Source organism: Chiloscyllium plagiosum, unplaced genomic scaffold (assembly GCF_037043375.1).
Source record: "Chiloscyllium plagiosum isolate Xiang-an unplaced genomic scaffold, Cpla_swu_hap1 HiC_scaffold_19, whole genome shotgun sequence".
Lineage (NCBI taxonomy): Eukaryota > Metazoa > Chordata > Chondrichthyes > Orectolobiformes > Hemiscylliidae > Chiloscyllium > Chiloscyllium plagiosum.
This window is the reverse complement of record NW_028270157.1, coordinates 7,738,199-7,760,105: the sequence shown is the minus strand read 5'-3', so window position 1 is coordinate 7,760,105 and position 21,907 is coordinate 7,738,199. Positions and strand designations below refer to the sequence as shown.

The 21,907-nt window shown below is 37.1% G+C and overlaps 1 protein-coding gene across 1 annotated transcript; it reads left to right on the top strand.

The window, feature by feature from the left end:
* The first annotated feature begins 2,091 nt into the window (after positions 1-2,091).
* On the top strand, positions 2,092-20,242 carry slc38a2 (solute carrier family 38 member 2). Its single transcript, XM_043708673.2, has 16 exons — positions 2,092-2,361; positions 3,227-3,490; positions 3,761-3,842; positions 3,964-4,079; positions 6,682-6,755; positions 6,856-6,948; positions 7,120-7,201; positions 10,197-10,279; positions 10,954-11,012; positions 12,834-13,034; positions 14,076-14,155; positions 14,762-14,862; positions 15,459-15,583; positions 16,472-16,616; positions 16,728-16,825; positions 17,565-20,242. Exons 2-16 carry the CDS (start codon positions 3,372-3,374, stop codon positions 17,664-17,666), a joined length of 1,560 nt encoding a protein of 519 aa, XP_043564608.1. The 5' UTR covers positions 2,092-2,361; positions 3,227-3,371; the 3' UTR covers positions 17,667-20,242.
* The last annotated feature ends 1,665 nt before the right edge of the window (positions 20,243-21,907 follow it).

Below are 21,907 nucleotides of genomic sequence, written 5' to 3'. Positions count from 1 at the left end.
CTCATGTCCTTCAAGATCATAGAATCCTGACAGTGCAGAAGCAGGCCATTCAGCCCATTGAGATTGCACCAACCCTCTGACCAGCATCCCACCGACCAGCATCCCACCCAGAGCCGAGATTGCACCAATCCTCTGACCAGCATCCCACTGACCAGCATCCCACCCAGAGCCAGCCCCCTACTTTATCCCCGTAACCCCACATTTCCCATGGCTCGTCCACCCAACTTGCACATCTTTGGAACCTGGAGCAATGGAGGAAATCCAAGCAGACACAGGGAGAATGTGCAAACTCCCAAGGCTGGAATTGAACCCAGGTCTCTGGCACTGGGAAGTAGCAGTTCTAATTACTGAGTGCCACCCCGAGGGTTAGCCCCTCTAGGGAAGGAATTCCGTGATCTTTACCTGGTCTGGCCTACACGTGACCCCAGATCAATTACAACAAAATCAGAAATTGCTGTAAAAGATATTTAACCTGCAGCAATGTGGTTGACTCTTAACTCCCTTCATGGCAATAAATGCCCAGCAACGCCCACATCCAGGGAATAAATAAAATATGTTTTCAAAAACATAAAAATGCCTTTATATACATACATAGTCACTGGAGCAGTCAGTTTTTTGGAGTTTGCCTGTCCTGCCAGTTCCAACTAAAGGCATTAACTCCTTTTCCAACATATTATTTACATATATTCGAGGCACCAGGATGGTCCAACAATTGAAAAGACCCCCACTGTAGAATATAAAAATATATATTTCAAAACAGGCTGTCACTCCCAACGGAAAAAAATACACAGCTCCACCCAGAGTTTTATCGAATTTAAATGTAATTTACCCACTTGGGACGAATTGACTCTCACTGTAACCAATAGTGAAGGGTCTCGGTGAGACTGCCCCTTCCTTGCTGATGCAATAGCTGGTGCTTCTGCCAGTTACAATATTCCAACAAAAAGCGCCATTTACTGTAAAATGATACTTGTAACTGTACTTTTCAATGCATTGCTTTATAAAGTGGCTGTGAACACTAGGAAACACACCAAGTCCAAGCAATCGTTTAAATATTTGCAGTTTAATTTATTTTTAATTTGTCGAAAGGATTTGGATCATGTTAATCGCTCCCAATATTTTGTACTTGATTAGCGCCCACTCGAGCGGGCACTACACCGTGCACCAACTCCACCCCCCCCCCCCCCCGGTCGTGTGCAGAATATTCCCCTCCACTATTCCAGATACTCCCTCCTGGGAATGCGGGAGGAGTAATCTAAGGAGGGGCTGCAAGAGTGAGTCACAATGATGCATTAATACTTAGCATCGGTTGTTCATGAGTAATGGCGAAGTTAAAGTGTTCACTATAGTCTTTGTGGAGAAGAATAACTGGGGTTACAGAAATTATTACAATCATTATTTTTCCAACCACCGAAAAAGAAACATGACTGTATTGTGAGATTGGTGGATACTATCTCACTGACTGGATCGATATACATATATGACGGGTACATTGATCATAAATTTTAAATTCTACCCATACAACGTCTTGTTTGTTTTGCTACTTGCATTTTGCGGCCTTTTTTTTTGAAGGCTTGTATTCATTTTGAGAACATTACAAGTGCCTTTACTTAAAGGGAGGTTTGTGATCCTCAGTCGCTCTGTTCACGTTAATGTGATTTTTTCCCCCGCTCTCGGAGAAAACCATTTGCTCAGCTTTTTTTCCAATCCAACCTCCACTCTACATGCTCCTCCACATAACTACCATTATCATATCTTTGAGGTTGGGGCTCAAGGATGGGACTTTATTCGGATGTCTGCTTAGATAAGTTACGCAGGTACAGCATTTTATGGAAAAAGACAGGAACGCAGAAAGGTCACTAGAAAATATTTATCAATTGTAAACCTTAAAATAATTTCACTAATTGAAATAAATTGTCTGAATTCAGATGTAAATGTTTCACGATGATCGTCGTGAGGGTTTGTTTACAAGCATTAAAATTATACGTCTTTCATTCACAATTGGGGATAGGTTCTCAGGAATTGAAAATAGCTCCTCCCTCAATCTGATGCAATTTCCCAAATGCTTCTTATACCGGCCAGACAGAGTCTTCCTCTCAGTGCAGACGAGACACTGGAGTAACATCGTTTATTGGGATTTTACCTGAAGTTTTTTTTTTAACATACAATCTAAATACATACATAGATTTAAACTGGACAAATCTGGCTATCTCAGAATTAACGCAGATCTTGAAATAAGTCGAACTCTTATTGTTGTAATTTTTTGGAGCCAAAATAGTGACTGATTGCTTCGTGAAGTGGTTTGAATTGTAACGGAAGGAGCCGAAAAAAAGCCTTATCGAGAAAGTCGTGGTGTGGGAGGTAAGATATGTTTGAGCGATTGTTGGTGTGCTAAATGTATCATTCTGCTAATGATTTGATACATTCCTAAACATTGTTACCCTTAAGGCGCGGACCTGTAACAGCGTTGCGTTTGTTAATCAGAATGTACATACATATAAGTGCGATTAGTCAGTCAGAAAAACAGGATGATGTAACAATAGGATGATGCCGCCTTCTCATTTTCTGGCATTTTGAACTCCACATCAATGATCAGATTGTTATTTCTGCTTTTTAAATGATTTTCAAATGGTATTTACATTTCATCCACGCAGTGTCTGAATCTGATCTTGTTCTGGTTCCTCCATTTTTCGACTTTGTCTCCCGAAGTCATTCGGTGCTTTAATCAGCCATGAGAAAAGAAACTGTATTGTGTTGTATCCTCATGACTCACTCACCCAAAGCTTCCCGCTAGGATTAGGAGACCGTGCATTGGCAAACTGTTATGATCTGGGGTTGGATTTGTAGAGCCATAATGAGGAGCCACGACCAAAAGAAAACTAAGATAAAGAATGGGAGATACGTACTTGCAAATGAAGATTTGAAATATCAGGAGGACAGAAATGGGGGGCATTGATGACTCGTATTTCTCCGATGAATGAGGCCTGGCTAAATGATAATGGCATGTACAAGCTAATCCTCGGTTTGAATGAGAATAAATTTATGTCCAGTCCTAACTGCTGCTGTGTTTACATTGTGTTACACTGCTCGCAAAACCCAGCATGTTGTCACTCTTCAGTATTTTTCCATTCGGTTTGCCTCGTCCATTGTGAGTCACGTGAGGAGAGACAATTAAGGAGGAGATTCTGCTGGTTACTTGGTTATTGATGTTTCACTATTTCCTTAGGGACCACAAGGACAAAGCACAGGCAGAAGAGGCAACGTCTCTCTGGGAAGAAGGGATAGGTGGCATATAAATTGCCAGTGACAACTGCAGCTGGGAGAGGACAGAGAGAGATAAACACATTTAGAAGTGCTTCAGAAAACTCACCATGACTATAACAGAGATGAACAAATTTAACATTGCTCCCGATGATGACAGCAGCAGCACCAACAGCAATGAGTACAACTATCCAGGAAATACTACCATGAAAAAGGTTCCTATCAGCAGGTAAGGCAGGGCTGGTGATCTGTCATACTGAGAGATGCGATTGTATTACATATCGTTGTGGACTATGCTTAGTAGAAAATTATTTATAATGCAAATTATTTTGTGCTATCTTCACTGCATTGAAATTGAGAGCCCATCACAAGACTTAATGAATAATTCAAATCTTTCAACTCGTGAGTTGATGCATTAAAGATTAATGATTTACATTTAGTGGAAGAGTACTGGGGAATCTTTCCTGCATAACACCACAATTTTCTTTTATTTTTGCAGTCAGTATGTTGATATCGATGCAGAAAGTCAAAATTTTCTGCCAAATTTGTACTATGGAAAAAAGAAATTTGAAGAAGAATATGTAAGTGTAAGAATATTTTGTTCATCATCCTCTTTTAGAAATTAGTTGTTGAGATTCTGATATATGTGAAAACATACTGCTGCAGAGCAGCTGTGACTATCTTATTCTTTTATTTCTCCAGAGGGCTGGGAATACATCATTTGGAATTTCTGCGTTTAATCTCAGCAATGCGATCATGGGTAGCGGCATTCTTGGCCTGGCATATGCCATGGCTAACACTGGAATTGCACTTTTTGTGTAAGTGTTTGAAATACGACAAAACAAAAAGCACGTGCTTTGTAAGATGCAGTTCTTAACCTGCTGACACTGCAGTGCAGCAACGACTGCAGCAGAACCTAATGCGGTGCTTTACTGTGAGCCTTACCTACTGTTCGACTCCTCCCCAGGCATGTGATTGGCTAAAGTGGGATGTTAAATGCCACAATACTTTAAAATCATGAGATTTCATTATACAGCCAGCTTTGCCATTTGTAAGAGCTTTTAAAAATTTATTGCAGATTAATAACACTAGCAGCAACAATCCAGAGGTTTTTTTTATAAGGAATGTGAGGTACGATACATTTTGGTGTAGAATTAGTAGTTTTACACAAATGGAAAAAAAATGCTGATAATATCTTCCACACGATTACCAGTGAACCAACAATTCAATTTATAGGTGTAGGTAAACATTAAAACTTCAGATTATAATAAATGGGAATGTTCGGGCATGATTTACTGCTTGACTTTGTCATTAGCCATTCTGTATATGTGAGAGTTTTAATATTTTAAATCATCCTGAAATGACATTTCAGCATGTAAGCTAACCAACATAACAATGAGTGATAGATACATCTATGTATGTCGGGAGGAGTGGACATTAGAAGCCTGGGACAGTTCAGCATTGATCACTTGTTCAGTTAGTTCAAGATAGTAAAACCATAAGAAGTAGGAACAGGAGTAGGCCATTCGGCCCCTTTGTATCTGTTCTGCCATTCAATACAATCATGGCTAATCTGATTAACCATTTCAAGATTTGCATTTTTAAACGGCGAGTCATTAAAGATAATCTTGAGTAATTGCACAAGACAGGTTGACCGTGCTTTCTTGAAGGTGGGGTAGGGGTGTTTACAAACAAAGCAGTAATTGGTTGGAATCAGTTGAATGGATGCATGGAATTAGATTCTTAAACCTGATTAAGAAGGTCAGATTTGTGGAAAGTGTTGTGGTGTGTTAATTATCATATGTTGGATTACATTGTGAAATTGGATTTTATTATGTGATTATAGATGGTCAAGATGCAACATGTGAAAAAGTACAGACTGTAGTGTAGCAAAGCAATGACTTATTTGATGTCTCTCTACTGATATAAATTACATTTGTTTAGAATGCCCTTTATGTATTAACTTTTATAACCATTTGCTTGCAGTGACTAATCTAAATAAAGGTGTGTTTCTTCTTATGAATGAATAGAGTAAATAACAGAACTTCTAAGCTACAGATAATTCTGCGGCCACCTCTCAGATCTTTCACTCAGTAAGATTACTCATGTTAATACAATGTCCAAAACATTATCAACAGAGCAATTCATCAGTGAAAATATCGACATTTTCTTAATTGTGAAGCACATCCATGTTGAATTGTGCACTGTTTAAAATTCAGACATGGTTAATGCTAGTGCTAGGCAAAAGTGAGGACTGCAGATGCTGAAAATCAGAGTCTAGATTAGAGTGGTGCTGAAAAAGCACAGCAGGTCAGGCAGCATCCGAGGAGCAGGAAAATGGACACTTTTGCCCGAAACATCGATTTTCTCTGATGCCAGTGCTATGCTAGTGTGCCAAGATTCTATGGACTGACATTTAAATGGTAGTCTGACTTCAGCAAATGAAGGTTCTGTTCCTGAATTGTGGTGGAAAAATACTGAGAAAATGCCTTACTAGGTTTACTTAGATGTGTATAGTAATATTTTGAAATTTTGGATTTTTCTTTTGAAAGCCAATTGCCTTTTTTAGGATGACTGCTACTCAATGCAGTCCTGATAACAACATGTTTATTTGAAATACAACAAAGACAAAGCAACAAAGCAGGATTAATGTATCTTTAAAATGGAGTCAAAGGGTGGCACCTCTTATAGTGGTGCAGTAATACAATGAATAATTACTATAATGATCATAGAATTTGGTAAAATCTTCTAAATGTTTGAACAAAGGATTGAGTTTAATTTTGTTATATAACAGGTACCACAGGGGGGGGGGGGGGGGGAACACATGACATAGGCCACAAAGGCAATGGATTGCACTTTATTCCAAAAATAGCTAGTTGTAGTTTAAGTGTAATATCAATTAATACATGCTACTTGCTATTCTGAGAACTGAATCTTCAATGGATTAGAGCAGCATCTATTTAATACAGGGAAGTGATTATGAAGAAGTATCCCTGGCATGTGAAACACCCTTAAACTGATAATCAGCTTTATTGTGAAACCTTTAAAATCAAACAGAGATACTGTTAGTTATGATGGTAAAAATGTAGTGAATCCAGCTTTGTAAGCTATTCTTAATCACTACAATTGAATAAATTTAAGCTTTATTGTTTTAACTTAATATTGTGGGCGCCAAACAGTTTTCAAACCAGCTAACTTATTTACTATTCAAACTCCATGATGATAGATTGATTGCAATCAGTTTATTGCATTAAAATTAGAAATATTATTTGTAACTGCAGCAGTCAGATCTTTTGATTTTAATGTAAAATAAATTCTAACCATGATTTAAGGAGGTTTCACACCATGTTGTTTCAGTGCATCTTATTTAAATAATGTTATCAACATGTTAATTACAAAATGTCGTTCTTTCTTTTCCAGGATCCTTCTGAGTGCTGTGGCAGTGTTTTCATTATATTCTATACATCTTTTATTGAAGACTGCAAAAGAAGGAGGTAATGGATAAGCTCTTTGCTTAAATGAGTAATCGAATCAACACGTTTTTAATCAACATTCTTCTTAACCTCATTTTGTTAAATATTTCATTTTGTTTAGGTTCACTGGTCTATGAACAGCTGGGACTCAGAGCATTTGGGTTACCTGGGAAATTGGCAGCATCTATTTCAATCACAATGCAGAACTTTGGAGGTAAAATTCTAGTGCCTCCCTCAATTAGCACTTTTTTTCATTTAAAAAGGACAACTTCCTCACTAACGTGTACTTAATCCAACATGAGGACTTTTAGATTAAATATCACAGCGTAGAGAGTTTATAATTTTTGTTTTGCTTCTTTTCTCCCTGTTCATTTTCTGACTACAGCTACATCAAGCTACCTCTACATAGTGAAATACGAGCTACCAATAGTCATTCAAGCTTTCCTGGGACTTGAGGAAAAAACTGGGTATGTTGAATGAGTTGCTTAATAATGTTAGGCACACTTTGGCATCTTCTATATAATTCAGCACTTTTCAAGAAATAACTATTTTCAATAATTCCCTTAACTACTCATAATTATCATGACAGTTAAAAGTTTATATCTTAATAATGAGAAAAAAAAATCACCTAGGCTTGGATTTGAACACCCAAGTTGACTTCTTCAAAATTTAACTCAGAAAATTGTTTTGTACCAGTTCCTTGGGTAAATCCAATGCTTCATTTGACCCAATATGAGTATCTTGGTGTATTTTTTATACTTAAGATTTTTAAATATCTGTAATATAGACGTATGAGAGCAGTTGAGTTCCTTATTATTCTTCAATTAAACAATAAGTAAACATATATAGAAACATTACTTGTTTCTAACCAAAACTGCATCAGTCAGCTGATACACAAATAAACATAACATGTACCTTTGATACATGGAATGTGGGACATCACAGGCTATTAACATATTTTGACCATACTGCAGAATGTAAGAAAGAAGCAGTTTTGTACAATTGGTAATCCTATTTTTCCAATGAAGTTTAAGGTCAGCAAGTCACAGCCACGTATTTTGACCAAGGGCACACATGTGCAGATTTCTTTATTGTTGCAGTTATGACTATTTATTCTGTATTTATGATTAAATCTAAGTGAGAACCATAAAGAAAATTTAAAAAACTGTGGATGCTAGAAACCTAAAACACAAACAGAGGATCATTAATATGCTCAAAGTTAGGCAGCTTCTGCACAGAGAACAGACAAGTTTATATTTTAGGAGTGGCGCGCAAATAAGGTGCTTTCAAAATTGCCCCTGGCATTGCAAATTCCACCCAGAAAACAGCAAGTTTTAATTTGGACTATCAAACAGATTGATAGCCTGGATTCTGCAGATAAAAGTAAAGATATGGCTAGCAGCAGTCAACATTATTGAAGTGCAAGTTTGATAATGCCCAATGACAGAATTAGATATGACAATCTGAAGTTGCTTTGCTCCTCCTGAAGCTTTGCTGTGACAGTATCTTACCCAGACACTGATGATGGATTACACAAAATGGCATGCAAGTGTTGCACTACATAATATATGCTCACTAAACTTGCCAGAAAAAGTTAGGGTTATCCATTTCATTGTAAGTATTTTTAACAGTGTGATGTCATAAATACGAACAACAAATTCTCACCATTGGAAATTAAACAAGTATGGAATCTCATCCCCTCAGATTTTAATGATCGCAGCAAATGTTTAAAAAATATATTTTTGTTTAACTATTTTCTCTAGTCTCTTAAATCTCATCCTCTCTTTAGTTCACTCTCGTGACATATTTTGGTGTTGACGTAAATGTACCAACGGCACCATCTGTTTCAATCTATGCAGGCCTCAGTAACAATATTTTGACTTGTTTAAGAAGATACGCAGTTCTTTATCTCTACATATAATCAAAAGATCCCATAGAGAGGGGGTTTTTGCCAAAATCAATTTCAAATATCGATGCAAAATAAGCATCAATGAGCAATTGCAGATGTAAATGAATAGTTGGTGCAGTTAGTAAACCAGTAACTGAAACAGCTGTCCATTGTTTTGCCAAATAGAAGTGATTTTGCAATGGAAATGTAAAATGTAAATCATACTTCAAACATACAATAATTTAGAGCTTGCTAATGATTAATGGAATGCGTGACAATGTAATGGAAAAGTAAATCAATGATTAGGAAATCCCATTATGGAGTTGCCTTTCTGAAATTTCCAACACTTTTATTTGGTATCATCTAATTACTTTAGAAGAAATAATATAACATTAGAAATTTGGCTTATGTTTAGCTACAGGCTAAATGGCATAAATGCTTTCTTAAAACATGAGTGCCTTTTGACAGTAAAGGGTGGAATAGCAATGTTTTAGTTTTACTTTTGAACTTTGTTTACCATGTAACAGAAATTAATTTCATAATTTCGTTTCACAGCACCGGCTTTTACTTAAATGAATACTTCAAATAAATATTTAATTCACTTTTGAGTCATTTGATGTATCATGCCACTGTGACAAATCAGTTGACGTAAATCCTGCACAAGTATGTTCATATGAATATGTAACGAGTCACAGGTTAAATAAATCGGTGCATAATCCATGGCTCCGTAGTACATACTAAAGATCAAAACGTCAGTTGTCATTCTGTTTATGTCAAGCTATAAGAGTGGTATTAGGAATATTACGTGGCAGTGCCATTAGTAATTACAGCTTTCCCTTCCTTCGTGAAAGACAGCCCCTTAAACAATGATAAGGTACCATATCAGCTGAAAAGTGATTGGCGGAAAAATGAAAAGTGGGACAGTTTAATCTGTGAAATAATTAATGTTCTAGCCCAGGAGAGCCACAGCACCCTAAATCCATGAGGTGCCATGCAAAGAGTAGAAAACAATTTTTGTCAATTCAAATATTTTATTTATAAGCAAATATCACAAACTTCTGATCACGTTTGCACAAATTATTAAATACATTTAAATCACAATTTAATGCACCACTATTAAGGCAAGTAAGATTTGTAAACTTTTGTAAAGAGGTTTTTCTCTATCTAATTTTAAAAAAATGGAGTAGTGTCTCTCAGCTGGATTGGGAATGGTTACAAACTGTTTTCAGTTCCATTTGGCCTCAGGTGGCATGTAGCGAATGAATGTTTTGAACTGGTATTATCTGGTTCTTTTTTTCATGTTTTTGTTTTTGTATAAGCTGTAACCAGTACTAACCAGTTCCACTTCAGTGCCTTGCGATGCTTTCTCTTGAAGGATAGAGAAGACTAATCAAAGCTGCATAGCAATAACATTGAATTTTAAATTACATAAGTGACTTTCAATCAATTTTTTAAAAATTCTGGATTTATTGAAATCATGCATGATGTGCTTTTAAGAAGGATGTACAATATTAAAATAATTGTGATTGCATTCATGATAGTATTTATAGCAATTTGCTTGTTTTCTTTTTCAGACATTGGTATCTGAATGGTGACTACTTGGTCCTCTTGGTGTCTTTCATCATAATTCTTCCTTTGTCTCTTCTGAAGAACCTAGGTAAGTAGTTTGCACCGGAAATCTATTTAATATAACAGCAGAAAAGCCTTGATTTATGATAATCCTTTCCTTATCTACATTTGGCTGTCTGATTTTTATGAATTATTTAGGAATTTCCAAAGTCACTACCTTAACATTAAGTTTTAGTTTGGGATACTATAGTTCATATGTTTTCACTTATTTCTGTCTGCTGTGATGTGCATAAAATAGTCAGTAACATTATTAAAACTGGCACTGAACACTCATCATCAACAAAGCAAATGACAGAATTCACATCATATTGATCTGGCCGTAGCCCTATCCTGCCACTTGTTCCATTATGAACTCGACAAAAGGCAGTTGCTGGGTTCATACCAAATGTTACATGAATATAATTGTACATTCTAAGTCCGGCAGTGATATTTAAACCAGTCAGTGTCTTCTGACGTACTTTCATCTGTTCATCACCAGGGAATTGCAACTTTACTGGGAAAAAAATTCAAAAATTTATTTGTAAATTTCTTGCAAAATTGTATAAGTAATACATTCTGAATTTTGCTACATTTACTGTGTAAAATTATTAAATCATTCATTAAAGAGTAACTGAGAACAGGCTTCTGGACTTTTTTTTGTTTTTCTGTTCATAAATATATTATTGATTTTGAATCATAGAAATCTGTCATCTTATTTTGCAGGGTACCTGGGCTATACCAGTGGATTGTCTCTTCTTTGCATGTTGTTCTTCCTAATAGTTGTAAGTATGAGATTAGCTTAATACTGTTAGAAAAGACAACATAAACTGAGCAAAATATTGATTGCAAGGGTCAGTTTTGCAGGGATTTTGATTCATTTTTCAACCATTACCAAGTTGGATAGTATTTACTTGTGCACAGTAGTAGAAGTAATAAGATTTTAGTTCCTAATTTCTCCATGTCACTCTGATTCCTCTCTATTTCTCCGAAAATGCTAACTGTTTTAAAAGGATCCTGGCTGGTTCCTTTGTCATGTTCAGGCTGATTGTTATTTCCAAGTCAGCAATGACCATAGAGTCATAGAGATGTACAGCATGGAAACAGACCCTTCGGTCCAACCTGTCCATGCTGACTAGATATCCCAACCCAATCTAGTCCCACCTGCCACAAGGACTAATTCTGTGCTGGGAAAATCAAAACCAAGTCCCGTCATCCAAATGTGGCATTCCTGGGGTTTCCTCACCTGCATACAGCAGAGACAAATATTGAACCAAGTATCTCATGTTCCAAAAGCCTCATTATAGAATCATAGAGTTGCACAACATGGAAACAAACCCTTCGGTCCAACTTGTCTATGCCTACCAGAGATCCTAACCTAATCTGTTCCCATTTTCCAGCATTTGGCCCATATCCCTCTAAACCTTCCTATTCATATACCCGTCCAGATGCCTTTTAAATATTGTAATTGTGCCAGCCTCCACCACTTCCTCTGGCAGCTCATTCATACACACATTACTCTCTGCATGAAAATGTTGCCCCTCAGGACCCCTTTAAACTTTTCCCTTCTCACCCTAAACCTATGCCCTCTAGTTCTGGACTCCCCCACCCCAGGGAAGAGACTTTGACTATTTATCCTGTTCATGGCCCTCATGATTTTATAACCCTGTGTAAGGTCACGCCCCAGCCTCCGATGCTCCAGGGAAAACAGCCCCAGTCTATTCAGCCTCTCCCTATAGCTCAAATCCTCCAACCCTGGAAACGAATGACTTAAAGTGAAAAATCATAGCTTACATCCAGAATAATCCAGACATGGAAATACCTTGTCTCTTTATCTATGGCCCTCGTGATTTTATAAACCTCTATAAGGTCACCCCTCAGCCTCCGATGCTCCAGGTAAAGTAAGCCCAGCCTATTCAGCCTCTCGCTGAAGCTCAACCCTCCAACCCTAGCAACATCTTTGTAAAACTTCTCCAAACTCTTTCAGGTGCAGTGTTTTTATACATGGGGAAGCTCATCCATTAATAAAAGATTTGGGGGGACCAGTTGGAGATGTTGAACAATCTATCTGTCTACTTTCTCAGAACTATTATGGACTTCAGATATTAGTGTATTCAATTTGACTTCAAATCTTAGTTCTAGCCTGAAACATTAGCATTGGGCCATGTGGGTGTTACTATCCAGTGTCTTTGGCAAATGGTTACTCTTCATCAATGAACCTGGATCACGAGAGTCTGATTTATATTTCATTTCCCTTAAATATGCATACTTTTTGTGCTGGGATATCTGATTGCATTCAGGTGCAGGAAATGTGGCTGATGTTTTGACCTTCCGCACGAAAAGTTGTTGAGATCAGAAATGATGGCTTCTTGCTTTTTTTTTCTGAAATTCATTTAAATGCAGAGCATGCAGTGAACCCAAAACCTTCCTGATTTGCATCACATTATGTTAGGTATGCACTCACTGACCCTAGCAAGGCAGAGGAATTAAAACCGCTTTTAAGGAAAGAAATGTGTTTCAGCAATAAATATGTTTTCTCTTGATCACTTTCTGTAGTGTATATTTGTATATTTTAACCACAAATCTCACTTTACAAAAACTCACAGGTTATTTATAAAAGTGCTCATATCCCTTGTCCATTGCCTGATCTGGAGCAAGGTCTCGAAAATGCAACCTTGAACGCCACCTTAATGATGACTGCAACAGCTGCATATAAAACAGTTACAAGTGGATCTGACACTGCTTTAACATACAATGCAACAGACGAGGACACCTGCAAGCCAAAGTATTTTATCTTCAATTCACAGGTATATAGGAGTAAATTTCAAAATGTGTCATTCCACACTGACTTAATGGATCGTAATGTTGGAGAATTTGTATGTATCGTAAAATTTCATGAAAAGAACTGTGGATATTGAATATCAAAAACCGAAACAGAAATTGTGAGAAAAGGTTAGCAGGTCTGGCAGTATCTGTGGAGAGAAATCAAAGTTAACATTTTAACCTTTTTTGCATAAGACCCTGAGCTTCCAGTTGCGTGCCACTTCAAGACACCACTATATTTCCTGGCCAACATCTTGCTGCAGTGCCCCAGTGCAGGTCAGCTCAGCACAAGCTGGAAGAACAGCGCCTCACTTTCCCACTTGGGAACTCTATAGTCTTCAGGACTCAACATCGAGTTCAACAACTTTAGGGCTTGAGGCAGTTTCTCCCATATCCTCACCCCAGCCCCCACACACACCAGACCTTATTATCACATGGACACACAACTGTCAAAGTGTGGCGTTGGGAAAGCACAGCAGGTCAGACAGCATCTGAGGACTAGGAGAGTCAATGTTTTGGGCATAAACCCTTCGTCAGGCATGTGGTGGGGTGTAAGGGAGCTGAGAGATAAATGGGGGGAAGGCTGTATTATGCACCACCCATTGTTAGCCACTAATACTCCCCATAGCTGTTCCTTCTCCATGACTGACCATTATCCAATCCTTTGTCTGTCCGACTATCCTTTCTCTGTGTTTGGGCTCTATCTCCACTTATCGCTTAGTCCTTTCCCCCTTCCCCCACCCTGTCTTCTGCATAAGAAAACAACTTGTTCCCAGCTACTATCAGTTCTGAGGAAGGGTCACTGGACCTGAAATGTTAACTCTGAGTTCTGTCAACAGATGCTGCCAGACCTGCTGAGCAATTCCAGCAATTCCGGCTTTTGTGTATAAAATTTTAGAATGCAGTTATTTTATTATCAATAAATACAGCAAAGCAGCCCTGAAATCTATTCCTTAAAATTGCATTGAGTATTTTCTAGATTTGTTGATGTGTGACTGACCCAATGGTTCTCCTTTATCTTTCAGACTGTCTATGCTGTACCAATTCTGACATTTGCATTTGTCTGCCATCCTGCTGTTCTTCCCATCTATGAAGAACTGAAAGAGTAAGGATTGTTCTTCTCTTAACCTTATGTTCAGTTTAGGATTATAGTCACCTCTCTGGGTTCAGTAGAAGTGCCTTGCATTAAATAAGTTGGGGATCCAACAGTCTGATCCAATTCCTGGGCTGCATAGATTTACAAATTGAAGTTTCCCACAGGCTTGGAGAAATGCATGCTCACTGAAAGAAAGTCTGGTATATATATTGAATTGAAAATTCACCATAGTGACTCTTCAGTGGTTGATATTGAAACACATCAAGGGGCAGATTAGAAAAAACATTTCTCTGTACTTGGCATATAGTACACCGAACACTGCAAAGTATGATTCTTACACTGGATTCCCAATGTGAAATATCTTTCTGTTCTTCACATCCTCAGCATGAGCATTTGCCAAAAATATAATACTTGATGATTTCCAAGATAAGATATTCAGTGTCACATTCTGAAGTAATAGTTTGAAGTGCATGACAAGTTACTTAAGTTTTTAAAAATAGCTTAAGTGAATCCTTCAAATGCAGTTTTGTGATCAAGTAAATTTGTACTGTCGTAAGGATTAATACATCGTTCTGGCAAGTTAATAAATCAAATCAAATTATTTTTCTCTTCTAGCCGGTCCCGCAAGAAAATGCAGAGGGTTTCCAATGTTTCATTTCTGTTTATATTTATTATGTATCTGGTGGCTGCTCTCTTTGGTTACCTGACCTTCAATGGTAAGTTCTATTTAATATTCTTTACCCTTTCCTGTAACATACAAAATTCAATAATATCCTTATTTCAGAACTTCAGGAAGTGCTTGCTAATAATTTATGCCATTTAAAATTATATACATAAGTTTTGCTTAGGCCAAAATTAACTAAATTTCTATGTAGGATCCTTCAGTAACTGTTGATGCATTTTGAGTGGTTACCTGTTTTACTAAAAGTATGAGATTTTTTACTGCATTAAACACATTACTAGGAAGTCTTTAATCCAAAGTGATGACCCTGATAATGTTAGTGAACCATGGAATCGGTAAAATAGATCATAAAAAATTTGCTAACAGTTCAAGCTTGAGTGCCATGAATTATTCTGTATAGTTCTCTGACCTCAATCTTGACTGTAATTGTTCATATGTCAGTGATCACTTGGCTATTTGTTATGAATGGCCAAATAAATCATGATTTGACAGGTTAGAGTCAAAGAATTGGAGTCCAGTTTTCGGTGTCATTTGTGAACTTATAGCTACTAATTAAAGGAGACAGACACTTAGCAAAGCCAGGTAAATCAGACAAAATGAAAACTAATAATCTGTTTCTGTTTTTTGCAGAAAATGTTGAGCCAGAATTGCTTCATACTTATTCAAAAGTGTACCGATTTGATGTTGTCCTCCTTATTGTTCGGCTGGCTGTACTCATCGCTGTCATTCTGACAGTACCAGTTGTTCTATTTCCAGTAAGTACATTCAGTGAAAATAAATCTTCTCTTGAATATAGTCTAGTGCTTTCAATTATGTCTGCTGTCAGAGTAATGCTGCTATTGAATCCTGTTTCAAGTCCATGTTATAAATATTTTTTTTAAAATCACCTTGCTTATGCTTTTCTAGTGCCTTAACCAGATAAGACTGCAATTCAAATAGAGCAAGATGCAGTTCAAATATACAGTTCTTATAACTGATGTAATTGACATCAGCATGTGTTTAACTAACGTCATCACAAACTTTTCGATTTTCCTCCTGCTTCTTTCATGTAAGATCCCATTGCTATAACAAAGTTCCATGGGATACTACATTCTGCTTCAGAATGGTAGCTTGTTCTATTAAACTTGTGTTTTATTTTGGTGAAACATTACACCACAAATTGACTAAAAGTTGTCATATTTTGAGTTGTCCTGCCCTATTTGTATCTCCCAAACACAACCTGAGGACAGAAACACTTGCTGCATCACTGTGGATTTTGGTACCAGTTATTCTTGCAGCTTGAATGAAGCTATACATTTATATCCGAGTTTGTGTTGTGAAGTCAACACCTACAGTTTCAATATTCTCAAACTAGTTTTCTTAATCATATTAAAACAGTAACTTAAATATATGACTGATTTGAATCCACCTGTGTTCAATCCCATTGCCCTGCCCATTTCCTCATGCAATTTGTTTATGTCTGGGTCGAAAACTAATAAATTTTCAGCAATAGTGTAGCACAGGTTTTGAAAGCTTGTTTTGACCTTATTTGCTTGTCATTTGTTGACTGCCATAAAATCTAGTGTTTTCACTTTTAAAGATGTTTTGGTAAACATTTTGTGGGATGTAAGAATGTTGAAAATAATGATAACCTTTTCCCACAGATTCGTACCTCTGTTCAGCAGCTGCTATTCTCAAGCAAAGAATTTAGTTGGATACGTCACAGTATAATCACTGTTGTAATTCTGGGTTCCATTAATTGCCTGGTGATCTTTGTTCCCACCATTCGAGATATCTTTGGGTTCATAGGTAAGCAACATAAATGAAACAAAATATGTCTTTTACTACAATTCACTTGCACTTACTGTTCAATTGAACAATCTTGGTTCATTCACTCTACATTTGTTCTCTTTGTTCTAGGTTCCTCTGCTGCTGCGATGTTAATCTTTATACTGCCTTCTGCATTTTACCTCAAACTTGTAAAGAAAGAGCCTATGAAGTCAGTGCAGAAGATTGTGGTAAGTACCAATGTGACTCTTAAAGTGCATTGAATAAATGTGTTTGATGAGCCCAAATATCTGAGATAAGTAGATTCCCTGTTTAAAAAAAACAAAAAAAAAACTGTGGATTCTGGAAATCTGAAACAAGAACAGCGTGTTGGAGAAACTCAGTAGATCTGGCAGCATCTGTGGAGAGAAAAAGAGTTAATGTTTTGAGTCCAGTATTCTAAAGATCTCGCAACGATAACTCTATTTTTCTCTCAACAAATGAGGTCAGATCTGCTGAGTTTTTCCTGCATTTTCTGTGTGGGACTTCTACTGCTTTTTTTTTCACTATTACATTTTAGCAGCAGGTGATATGTCTTTAGTAGGATATCATAGTTGCTCTTATTTCCCTCAACTTTTTGGATAACATAACACTACCTCAAAATGTAAAGGAAAATGTAGTGAGGTGGATGCTGAGAGGCCAGTCTATGACTGTTTGGTGGCCCTGTCAAATTTATTTTCACCAGACATGTTTCACCATTGTAATATGAAACCATTTCTAAAGACTGCAGGAGTAATAGTACAGCACACTTGGAAAAAAAAGTGTTAACCACATAAAAGAATTAATGGATTTAATCTTAACTTTGTACCAGCAGGTGGGTATTGACTAAGTTAAAATTGTGCCCAGTGATAACTTTGTGACACCTTTTATTTTAACTGCATAGAATACATGAAAGCGAATACTGGATTAAATAGTTCTTTTCTTTTCTAGGCATTAATTTTCCTCATCAGTGGCATATTTGTTATGATTGGAAGCATGACCCTCATCATTCTTGACTGGGCCCACCATGCACCATCCAGTGATGGGCACTAAGCTGCAACAGAAATAAACCACGTACTCAACTGAAAGGAAAGAAAGGCATTTACAAATTCTTCTCCGAAAGTACCATCACGATATTTATTTTACCCCTCCAAAAATTCCAAGTGATCAGGAAGGCAGACTTCATGTTCGCTGCCTTTCTGGAAGATAGGAATTCTTTTCCAAAGAGTAGATTATTTATATTATAGTCATTATTGAGTAATGTGGGATCCAAGCAGTAATAAAACCATTCCTAGAGAATGGAATAATTGGTGTACAATATGTATTTATAAGGCCATGTGCTTAGCAGAACAAAATGTTACAGACCCTTTTATTTGTAGATACAGTATCTAAATTCCTGTAGGTGTGCCTGAATAGTTCACTGTATATTGGTAGGTTTAAAAAAAAGTAGCACGTAAACATATAATAATATTTTTGACCTTTTTTAAAAAAAGGCTATATGTGGATAGAGACTTGACTAGTTCAATTTTAAGACATTAATCTGAATCTTTAGTTGAGAGTTGTGTTTACTTCAGTTCAGAATGTACTATTTATAAAAATAACACATTGACAAATTCAGGTAAGACACAATGGAAAAGTCTTACTCTGAAACAGCCCAGCTTATCTGAATGAAGTGCTCAAACTTCCCTTAATTGGCAAGGCACAGACAATTGGAACTTAAGGAAACAATGTATAGAATTAAGCATGTTATCATGCCTTGTCAAAAAATTTAGCATGTTCAGAGTATTTCTGTGAAGCTGGATTCTCTTGTTTAACAATGCTGTTTGTTACAGTGCTACCATGTGTATAAGTATGAGAAAATTAGTGTCTAGAATCCAAATTAACAAAGTGACTGAAATAGATATTGAATTTTTGAAATATATTTCATACTATATGTTCATTACAGTTGCAGCGCTTATTCAGATCTGCCAGGTATTCAATTTTGTAAAGATTAATCTGTCCTATATAACTTTCCAGCTTGCTGTCAGCAGTTGCTGGACATGTGAATTAGGTGGGAGAAGAGTCTGTGGTGTGCCATTTTGTATTCTGCTAACAAACATCAGCAGTACACTCTGTAGTACCTATATTGAATGCTTCACAAAGTGCACTCGTGACAATGCATGAGCAGACAAAACACCACTACATTGTCCCTTCTATATCACATGTCTGAAACCAAACAACAATTGTTGGGAACTAAAATTGTGTTATTGTAATGAACAATATGGTACCTTTATCAACAACTGAAGCTGAAAACATAACATTAAACTATTCACTCTCTGCCCCTTTCACATATTCCTCTGCCATCTATCACTATTATTGATAAATGACAACAAAGTAGTGGAAAAATGGCAACAGTAGAAGTTAGAAAGAGGGACCTAATAGAAAATACAAAACACATTAAAAGTAATATTGTATTTCAGTATTTGCCTATCAAACTTTACTGATTTTCTGCCTCCCAGTGTTGTATTGTTACCCTGCTGTCACCCTGGTTACTTGAAAGAAAACTTACACGTTGTGCTTCCTATGACAGTCAACTGGCTATGATGTGTTTTTTTAATTTGCTATTTGTCATGGAATATTTATAGACCTGGAGGAAATCAGTATAATTTAACATATTTATGACCATGTAAATATAAATGTATATAATCTTGGATAATGTGTACATATATTGTCAATATTTAAGAGGTGTTATGGTTCCATGAAGTCCTTATGTGAGCAGTTAATGGACTCTTTATTAAAGTCAGCAAAAGCTCCAACAAAGGCTGTTTGAAGATTTTCAGCTGACTACTGGTGGAAGGAGCTCTGTTTCAGTGCTTTGCTCAATGTAAGCTTGTCTTAACACAATGTTAAGTGCTAAAACAGTGTGATCATGCCAAAATGGTGAATGAACTGGCACAGTCTAACTGTAATAAGTGACTGAACAGTTGCAAGTTCTGAGTTACTGGCCACTTCTGTCAAACAGAACCTTAGTTGTTCAATCTTCAAACCATGTCTGATGGAAAAGACTTGAGTAAATTGTACTGAATGAAAATCAATAATATTTGAAGGGTTTGTTGTTAGACAACGTGAAACATGCTCTTTCTTTTAAAAAAAAATGAAACACTGGCCAATTGATAAGATGATTTTTAATATCTTTGGGGAAAATGTTACAAAATGTATAAGGATGAATTGTGACATACCACTGAAGTTCATGTTTGAAAGATAAATGCCAGAACTTCAGCTAAAAAAGCTTGTGCATTGATATTGCTTGTATAATTCACCTTAAATATTTCTATCAGTGCAAGCATGCAGTGCAGAAAGCTTATAAAGCATGTCTGCTGCTTTTAGCCTATTCTTTTATTTAATGTGGGTAGTATGCCCTCATGTATGTTGCTTTTTCAGACACTAATTAAAGCTTTCCCTGACATTATGTAAAAGTCACCTTGTATGTACATTTCTATGCCGTTAACTGTGAAAGGCTGACAATGTGGATGGAGGGACTTTGGTTGTTAACAAAGAGAGTCCATTATTGCCAATGCTACATTCTTGTTTCAATGAAACACTGATTGTACTGTACATATTGTAAATAAAGTGATACTCTGAAACAGTTATTTCATCTATGCCTTTTGAGATTGTCACAATTTCAGTCTGTCATAGCTGCATTCTGGAGTTTAGTCACCTCCATTTGTCACTTAAGCATATTTTATGAGAATTACCTCATGTTATCCTATTTTTATAACGTAGCTTGTTTCGGAGGGTGTAAGAGCTGTAGACTCCAGTGATCTATGACTTTCACATATGCATCTGATGAAGAAGCCTCATCTGAGGAAGGAGTAGCCCTCCAAAAGCCTGTGATTTCAAATAAATCTGTTGGACTATAACCTGGTGTCATGTGACTTCTGACTTTGTCCACCCCTGACCAACACCAGCACCTCCACATCAAATGCAGTTCTTCCAACTATCCAAAAGCCATTCTAATAAACAAATTATGTCAGACATGACGTAGTGCAAATCATTTACCTCCATCATTTGACCTTTAGATCAGTTGGCTGGACAACAGATCTGCAACATGGAATGACACCAACAGCGCAGATTAACAGCGTCTGTACTGACTGAGGTTAAGAACAAAGAAAAATTACAGCCCAGGAACAGGCCCTTTGGCCCTCCAAGCCTGAGCCAATCCAAATGTACTGTCTAAAACCGTCGGTCAATTCCTAAGCGTCTGTATCCCTCTGCTCCCCACCTACTCATGCATCTGTCCAAACACATCTTAATGAATCTACCATGCCTGCCTCTACCACCTCTGCTGGCAACACATTCCAAACACCCACCACCCTCTGTGTGAAGTACTTGCCGCGTGTATCCCCCTTAAACGTTCCACCTCTCACCTTGAAACTGTGACCTCTCATTATTGAATCCTTCACCCTGGGAAAAAACTTGTCTCTATCCGCTCTGTCTATACCCTTCATGGTGTTGTGTGATTTTTAATTTGTACACCCCAGTCCAGTACTGGCATCTCCAAATCATGGATAGGGTTGGGGGTGGGGAGTGGTGAGATGGACTTCGGGTGTGGATTCGATGAGCCAAATAGCCTGCTTCCACAATGTAGGGATTCCAGGAATTGATGATAGAAAAGCAGAGGGGAAACCAATTTGTCAATGTTTGGAAATGGCTGCTAAAGTGTACACTACAAGCTATTGCAGTTCCAGTCTAGAATAGTTTGTGGTCATGAGAGGCAATTTCCAATTGCTTTTGGACATTTAATCATTACAAATGATGGGACTGAGATTCGATTGTACCCTAATTCCAGCTCTCAATCCTGGTCAGTTTAATATTGGCTCACACTCATCTAAACCAAACTCCTATTTTTCTAATTAATTAATTAATTGTAAATCCCCATCAATTAGATCCAATTAAGAAACCTTCTTATATTTTGTACAGTAACTCATGCCTAAATGTTTGCTCATGTGACTAGTCACGTACATAGCTTTCTAATCCTGAGATCCAGTATATGTTCTGGGACATGGATTTAAATCCCACACAGCAGTTGGTGCAGTTTAAATTCAAGTATTTTAAAGATCTGAAGACACCGATGATTCAGTGATAGTGTCCCTACATATGACCTAGGAGGCCCAGGTTCAAGTCTGAACTGCCCCAAGCTCATAGTGCCTCTGAACAGGTTAATTGGGAAAATTTAAAAATCTGCAATTGAAAGGTAGTCTTAGTAAAGGTGACCATGGAAATATTATAGAATGTAAAAACCAAACCAAAGGTTC

Bases quoted from the DNA above. Each gene is read 5' to 3' on its own strand.
- slc38a2 (XM_043708673.2), top strand. From the start codon at position 3,372: ATGACTATAACAGAGATGAACAAATTTAACATTGCTCCCGATGATGAC. The intron at 7,202-10,196 runs GTATGTTGAATG...TTTCTTTTTCAG, and splicing joins GGACTTGAGGAAAAAACTGG to ACATTGGTATCTGAATGGTG. The intron at 10,280-10,953 runs GTAAGTAGTTTG...CTTATTTTGCAG, and splicing joins GTCTCTTCTGAAGAACCTAG to GGTACCTGGGCTATACCAGT.